Genomic DNA, 8,247 nt, shown 5'->3' with positions numbered 1-8,247 from the left:
TAAAAAGTACCTTTAATTGGTGCCAGGGTTAGTCACTTCAGACTGGACACAAACAATGTTTTAAAAATTAATGTCATGATGCCTCATTCAGGAGGCTACATTCTCTTTGCGAGATGACGCACTGTCGCTTTCTACGAATGAAGCGCCTGCTAGAAATGGCACCAACACCATTCTAACATTAGTCATGATGATATGATATCTGGGTTACGAGTGCGAAAGACGCGAGGAGTAGACACGGACAGACACAAGTGTGTGCATGTACAAAAAGGAAACCATGAAATATATTACACGGATATTGCACAATGAAATTGTAAATGACATCTAGCACCATTTCCAACACCTATGTACATGCATATATGGCATAAATATCAATCACATAAATGCCGCATAACTTATTCATGCGCGCATCTGGGAAAAAAGGGAGGCACATTAATGAATTCGTTTGGCCAATTCTGTCTGATCATTTTCATACGATCATTGCAGAGAAGAAAAAAAAAAGTACTCACTTCCTTTAACTATTCTTGCCTTGTCCTGAACAAGCTTCCCAAAATGATGACACTTACATTATGGCAAAGCAACCATTAAGGACAGCCATATTTCAGTGTCACTCTGAGTGATCTTGAACATCCCTTCAAATCTACCATACCCCCTTTTTTAATGAGGGTTTCCAAGAAATGTGGATGGGGCAGAGTAGACCAATAAGGAGGGGGGCAGGCGATGGGAGTTCAGGGGACGAGAGTTAAGACTGGGAAACAAGCCAGTCTGGGGTAACGGGAATTGGTTCTTCAAATTAATGATTCTTGCATTGAAAAACAGCATGATGCAAAATTCATGAATTTGAATGAATACACAGTGCAACTGATGGACAAACTGCCCTTCATCAACCTAAATGAGCACCAATTACTGTAAAACTAAAAATGTTTGTATGCATGAATTTTCCAGAGTTTCACAAGGGGCCAAGTTTAGCAGTAATAAAATGCACCAAAAGTTTTTGCCTGTACACAGTGCACTGAATGCCAGTCGTAAATTCATGAAAGTTCCAAGTTGCAAAAAAAGGCCATCCGCTCCAGTTTGCAAAAGTTTCTTGCCGCAAAAAAAAAGGCTGTCAGTTCCATTACGTGAAATTTTCATGTCACAAATAGTCATGGGTATGTACATGCTGGGTTTGATATGCAAATGAATGATTATGCAGTACGCATTGCAGTATGGGATAAGAACCACAACCGGCTATCTGCTTGAAGCTCGATGGTCTAGTGGATATGATGCCTGTCTTAGTAATCAGGAGGTCATGGGTTCAAATTCCATCTGAGTATGTATCCATGCTCATGATATTCATCATGGCTAATTACACTGAACACTGGACAATAAGTGCTCATTTACAGAAATGAAGGGCAATGTGTCAATCAGTTGCAATGAACCTATTCGTTTTTTCTTTCTCATTTCTAGAACATATTTCTCACTTGTAATCATGTTTGGGAGAGTCACAATTCAAGCTTGCTTTCAGACTAAAAAAAAATGAACTTGATTAGCACTTAGCAGTTTTAGAACATTTTAGAAATGAGTTCTTCTGCCAATCTGAAAGTGCCCCCTATATCAATCTTCCCTCCTCTTCCACTCTTCCTTCTAAAGAGATGTTTAAAAAGGAGGGAAAGGGGTATGAGAGATATTAAGGAATGTATTCGGGCCACATGAGTACGTGGGTGGGGCAACAGATATGAAATAAGATGCCAGCCAACTGGCAGACTGAAGAGGAAGGGGGGGGGGGTTAAGGGGAGGGTCGTTAGCATGACAGGCTACTGGCGGGGCACCTGCCTGAGCCGAGCTCTTGATGGGACTTGAATTACCCTTTTCAATAAATCGCTCCACTCCGCTTTCAACTGGTTGAGTTGGTCACTTGAGTGGAGGGGTAGGCCAACCGGTTGAAGAGCGCTCATAAAATGAGTCCGGGGTTGGCCGGGAAATGGGAACGGCACGGCATACGGCATACGGCATGCACGGGGAGATGGTAGTGGTGAGGGGGGAATTCAGCGTGCAGAGCTGAACAACTTTTATGGCTGTGCTGTCTTAGCATACAATGTACTTTATAACATAGTTTGGAGGAGGGAGGAAAACCCTGATGTGTTATATGCACCAGATACATAGTATTATCACTATTCATACTCCCATCTTGTTATGCACACTGTTGTCCATGACATATTGTTCTGTCTGTATAAATGACACTGTCAATTCTAGCTCACATGTATTGAAGATGAATTTAAAATCACACAAAACCTTCACTGGCATTTGGCTTTCTCTTTTGTCTCTGGTCTAAATTCCATGATTTCAAGCATTCACTCCCATTTACAGGCCTCCATTTTCACATTTGCCTCAAAAAAGATGATTTTACTCACTTAATCAATATTGTGTAATAGACATTCACATTTGCAATATAAAGAAGGAACTGACATACTATAAAAATGACCATAAGAAGAATGTCAATATTATTCAACATAATACTAATGTGACAACATTTCAGTGATTGGTCCCTACAATCCAGTTAGCATGAATCCCAAACTTATAAATATGCATGTACATGTATTTACATTCAAACCCAAACTTGTAAAAATGCATACATCCATGTATTTACGTTCATATTACCACCAGGTTTTGGAAAGCTATTGACACATGTAAAACACAAACACACAGACAGCCACCTAATAATATTACACAGATGCCTCAGTCAGCAAATAAGAACACGAACCAACAAGTCAGAACTTGAGATGTCATTCAACTCTGCACAGGAATGCAAATTCTTCTTTGGCTCATTTCCACAATGATGCCTTTAATTGAGAAGATTTTCACATGGAATCCTCATATTTCAAGCCAGCACAGACTTTGTTCATTCTCTATTACATGGCCAGCTGGGTGTGTAATAGACAAAACACACACACACACACACACACAAAAAGAGGCATCTTTATTGGGTTTGCGAAAATCTGAGCCGTTTAGCGGACATTATACGCAATAAGGCACTACTCTGGAAGACAGGGGCACTCCCGTTCATCACCCGACCGTCCCACACATCTGCAGCAAACTTCCTACTGATTAGACTTATGAACTTCACTTGATAGGCTCCCTCTCTCTCTCTCTCTCTCTCTCTCTCTCTCTCTCTCTCTCTCTGTTGCTCTTTCTCACATCTCATGCTATCTCCTCACCCCCTACTCCACACCCCTACTCCACACCCCCCCCCCCCCCCACACACACACACACACACATGCCCATGAATAGATCATAATCCTTTCACGGTCTACAGCGTATGAGAGCAAATACTGGAAAATACATTTTTCCCCATAAGAATGTCACATGCTGTTTAAAGATATCATCATTCTAAATAGCTCCAAAGAGGCAACCACCTTATTACCACCAGAACAGGGAGAGTACATTCTTTTGAAGAAGGAAAAAAAAAGAAGATATACACAACTTAAGACAAGGGGGATTTTTCACAATAAAGAGTCCAATTACCATGGTGAAAAGATCATGCAGCCCAGAATCCTGAGAATTGATTTGAATTCCTGTGGTGAGTGGGTTTTTAAAGTTCAGGAGAAGATCAGCAAGACAGATCAAGTATATTTGGAGAATTTATTAGTTTGCTGAGAGAGGTTGTTCCTCTCATACTGCAAAACCATATATGAAATACCTCAAATAAACCTACAAATGAGAAGGCATGGGGCACACTGAGAAGGTATGGGGCATGTGTCATATGATCGGACTGTTGTTCAAAATTGTGTTCCCATTTTGATCTTACTCTAGATCGTTTAGATATTTCTATCAAATTAGGTCATAATATGCCAATTTCATCAATACTAAAAGTGACAATCACGTAGCCCATGGTGCACAGTGTCTTACTATGGGCCATATGAGAAATAGGAAGGCAATTTGCCTGAGCAGGCAAATGTTATTGACTGTGTGCTGCCCTCTCTTGTTTAAAACATTATAGGGATCCCCCATTTGTCAGCGTATTGAGAGTGTGTTGCAGGGTGACCAGCCTCTGCAAATCCACAAAACATACTGATGCTCAGTAAAAATAAAACCACGCAACAATTAAAAAGATGAAAAGAAAATGAGCTAAGATACATATTTTCAAGTGAAATATCATATCTTTGGTTCAAAACTGGGAAGACTGCATTTACTAAGCATGATAATTGATTTTTATTTTTAAAAAAAGAACGTTTCAAAAGCATATTTATTTCGGAGTAAAGAAGAAATGTACTGAATATCTTTTTTTTTTCTAAATTATTGGCAGTTTTCGTATAACCTTAAACAAGAACAAAGTTCAAGTGTTCTCTGGCAGCTGCATTTCAATACACCCGCAGTGTACTGTAGCACCATCATCACAAGGAAATGCAGCCATCATTCTCTGAAGGGAGAGGAAGGGGTTGATCAGTGAACACTGCATCTAGCACAACTGAGAAAGTGATAGGACGCCCTCTTGTGGACAAGACACAATCCTGATGGCTGGCCTGGAAATGTGCAGACAACCTGGTAGTGGTACCCCCAACACACACATACCATTGTACATGCACAAAGCTTTTGAAGGCAAGTCAACCCAGGTATGGCAAATTTGAACCCTGTATATCTCTCACACTCATCAGGCTGGGATATTTCATTTTGCTGGGTTTTTATTCAACAATGGCACAAATATGAAAATAGTTGGCCAATTTTTTTTCTCAATGCTTTGCAAAAGATTAAACCTAAGTGACTGCTGCGTCTTAAACCCATTGAGGACAAGTACTGCGTATACTCAGGCAGGTGTCTATGGAAAATGTGTGTTGTAGCAAAATTAGTCTGTCCTCAACAGGTTAATAGCAGATACTCAATTCCTCACTACTGATTGAAAGCATTTTAGCTACTTCAATATAAATTTATTTTCTTTTGCTGCAATCCCTGCATCGTTGTGTTAATAAGAAATAGGACCTGGGGTCCATTTCATGAAAGTGTTATGAGAGACTCTTTGCTCATCAGACACACTTACGTATGAGAGACTTCATGAAATGACTTATGCTTCTCTTCGAAAGGCTCTCAAAGAGGCTCTACATATGAGCAACTTTGGCCATTCTAAGATTTATGTAGAGACTTTTATGTGATGACTATATGAAATGGACCCCAGGACTTCAATATTCATGTGTACTGCTATCCAGTAGCTTCATACATCTTTTGAACAGCAATACCATGAACGCTACATGAAGCAAAACGTACCTCTGTATACTCAATGATTCACTGTTGAAAAATGTATGCATTCTTTCAAGGCCATGTATGGATCACCAACTGTGAATGCAGGTTATGAATGAGTTACCGCACATGTTACATTTTGCACTGTAATTGATGTTTTATTCTTTACAGGAAGATCACACAAGGACATATCAGTGTACATATTTCAATTACCACAGTGGGTGAAAGAACAGGGATTTGCAATTTTCAGGATGGTTTCAAAATTAATTTGAAGTGCATGCTTTGCAAACTGCATGCATACAATCTCTCACAGCCACACCCAATCAGCACATGAATCTATTTTGTATTTAAAACAAAATGTCAGCCATGCACAGATAGCTGAGAGCCAGGAGGTCACTGACCTTCATGAAAATTTTTGAGATATAAAACTTCTCATAATCAACAGAAGATACAAAGTAGTGTAATATTTCCTTACCCGTGATGAGAATCAGGTTGGTCTTTACTCTCGTGGACCTCTCTGTATCCGGGCAGCAGTCGTCCACTGGGAGGAAGTCCCAGCACCTTCTCCTGGAGAACAGGGTTGTCCCCTGGCAAGACGCTGGAAGGAACCCCCAATACCTTGTCGAGAAGATCAGGGTTATCTGATGGCAAGACAATGGGTTTTCTCTTCAGCTTGCTGGAGACTGGTGTCAGGCTGGCTGGAGGTACATCCATGAGAAGCTGTTTGGCCATCTCCGGATCAAGACTGTCCAAGGATTCCACGGTCATTGTCGTTGACATGCTCACGCCGGAATCGGTGCTGCTGGCAAGGTCGAGAGGGGAGCTCCTGGCGCTCAGCTCTGAAGGGGAGCCCCTTCTCCTGACGTCGGAGATGAGGTCCTTGGGACCAAAGAGGCGGATGCGGTCAGCCGTGGAGGGAAGATTGTCCAGGCTCTGACCTTTCAGCTGGTGAGGTAGCCTGTCCTGGATCTGAGGCCCGAATCTTTCCGTGCTGCGTTTTGAGTGCAGTTCTGCATGCATCACAGCCTGATGCTGGTCCTTCCTGTCAATCAGTCCAGCAGGACGGATCGGACTCTGAAGACTCGGGTGAAAGGGGGAATCCACACTGGCGGAGTGCACAAGTTTCCGAGGGCCACTTAACCCTCGAGGATGTGAGCGGTGGCTTTTACTGCTTAACATCCCGCTCTTCCACTTGACATTCTGGGAATCTGATCTTGTCCGAACACTGAACTTGTCCTCCGCCTGCAGCTGCTCTCCTATTGTCTCCAGGTCGATCCTATCAAAGCTGCCAGTTCTGTAGACACCAGAGAGTCGGTGTAACTGCCGCTGACTCTGGCTGATTGCACCATCCCTGTTGCCACCCCCCAGGGTGACCTTGTTCCTGGATGCTTCACTGTCCATCCGCTGAAGCACAGCCCCTCCTTGACCTGTCCTCACAAAACCATTTGCGCCATGGGGTTGCAGCTTTCCCCTGCCCGCCCCGGTCCCCGATTCATCCAGGTCCCACGACCTGCTGCGGCCATGAGTGGCAAAGACCTGGCTCCTCGGCCCAGACCACGAGGACCTCTGCGCCGTGTTTGTGCTGAAGAAGGCAGAGCGAGCGCTGCCCCCGACTTTGACACCCTCACTCCCGACTGGGTCCCCATTAGATACTTCCACAGCTTTGGACTGCCTGTCCTGGATGCGATTTAGGAGGTTGCAGGCAGATGTGCCATCATCTGTGAGAGTTTCATCTTTCTGCTCCTCCGTGAGTGTTGTGTCCGCTGTGGAGTCCCAGATGCTGGTCTGGTCGAAAGAGGGACTGGGCTCCGGATCAAAGTCAAAGTCCTCAAAGCAGTACTGTTCAGCATCCATCCTGCATATATAATGACAATAAAAAACACAACTTGGAAACATTATAATGCAAACCTTGGCCAATCAGCACTGACATTTTTTAACAGTGTTGCCTATCAATGAACCAGAGGGGAAAGAATAAGAAAATGGCCACCAAAGAAGGAAAATAAAGAAGGCATCCACATTCACTAACTGCTTTCTGTGGCTTTAAATTACATACAAAAGGTATGACTAATGACAACAAATATATACATAAATATGTGATATATATGCTGATGTCTTGAAAAGCATCATTGCATGTTATGATGAAAGAGTCGTAATTACACACAGCTGGATGGACAAGTGCGGATCATTGCAAAGAAGACGCTACTTGTAATTCATCTACAAGAAGGAAGCATGAAAATGCCGATCAATTCTCTCAACCCATGAGCAACATGTTTATACACCGTATAGAGTCAACAGGAATATTATCAGCAGATGGGCAACATGTTAACCTGTTGAGGACGAGTGCCCAGTATACTTGGGCTAGCGTCTTTGGAGACGGTGTTGTAGCAAAATCAACCAGTTCTCAACAGGTTGAAATACAAGTGTAGGCTGATGATACTGTGTGCATTTCATGTGCCTTTACTTTCTATGGCACTTCAAACACAACCTCAAAATGGCTGGTGGGTGAATATTTCTTGATCTTAAATATCCATGACACAATAATGCCATGAAATGACCCTGGGCTCCTATCCTTGATTGTTTAGTCATCTCGTAAATACGTAAAAAGAAATCAATATTGTCGGTAATCGCCAGTCATGCATTGCATATGACAGATTAACGTCGCACCTCCCCAGACTGCTTGTTTGTATTCATAGGACACACAATACATCAATTGTGCCTTGATTGATAGTCGCTTTATAGATGATGTACACACCTGCAACTGGAAATGCAATGTGTGGTTGACATACCCTCAAAAAAATCGTGTACAAACAAAAACAAAACAACAGTCCTTTCATAACACTGACAATGTGAGTACTAGCTTCATGGGAGGTGGGAACCCTTCTTATTGCAAATCAAAATTTGATCAATAAGTATGACATTTATTACTCATCTCATTCTATTGATAACAACCTCGATGTTAAAATCAGTCATCCGTAATGCCACACTGGGGTTTCTCAAAATGACATCTAAACAACACTCCAACTAAACAGCTTTAAATGG

At 42.3% G+C, this 8,247-nt stretch overlaps 1 protein-coding gene across 1 annotated transcript; it reads right to left on the bottom strand.

Moving 5' to 3' along the window:
• Positions 1 to 5,679: 5,679 nt before the first annotated feature.
• On the bottom strand, positions 5,680 to 7,062 carry LOC139738599 (uncharacterized). Its single transcript, XM_071649215.1, has one exon. The coding sequence runs from the start codon at positions 7,060 to 7,062 to the stop codon at positions 5,680 to 5,682; it is 1,383 nt and encodes a 460-aa protein (XP_071505316.1).
• Between the last annotated feature and the right edge of the window lie 1,185 nt (positions 7,063 to 8,247).

The sequence above is a fragment of the Diadema antillarum genome, unplaced genomic scaffold (assembly GCF_040938485.1).
Source record: "Diadema antillarum isolate AM-2024a unplaced genomic scaffold, OU_Dant_1.0 seq00000759_RagTag, whole genome shotgun sequence".
Taxonomy (NCBI): Eukaryota; Metazoa; Echinodermata; class Echinoidea; order Diadematoida; family Diadematidae; genus Diadema; species Diadema antillarum.
This window is presented reverse-complemented; position numbering and strand designations above follow the sequence as displayed.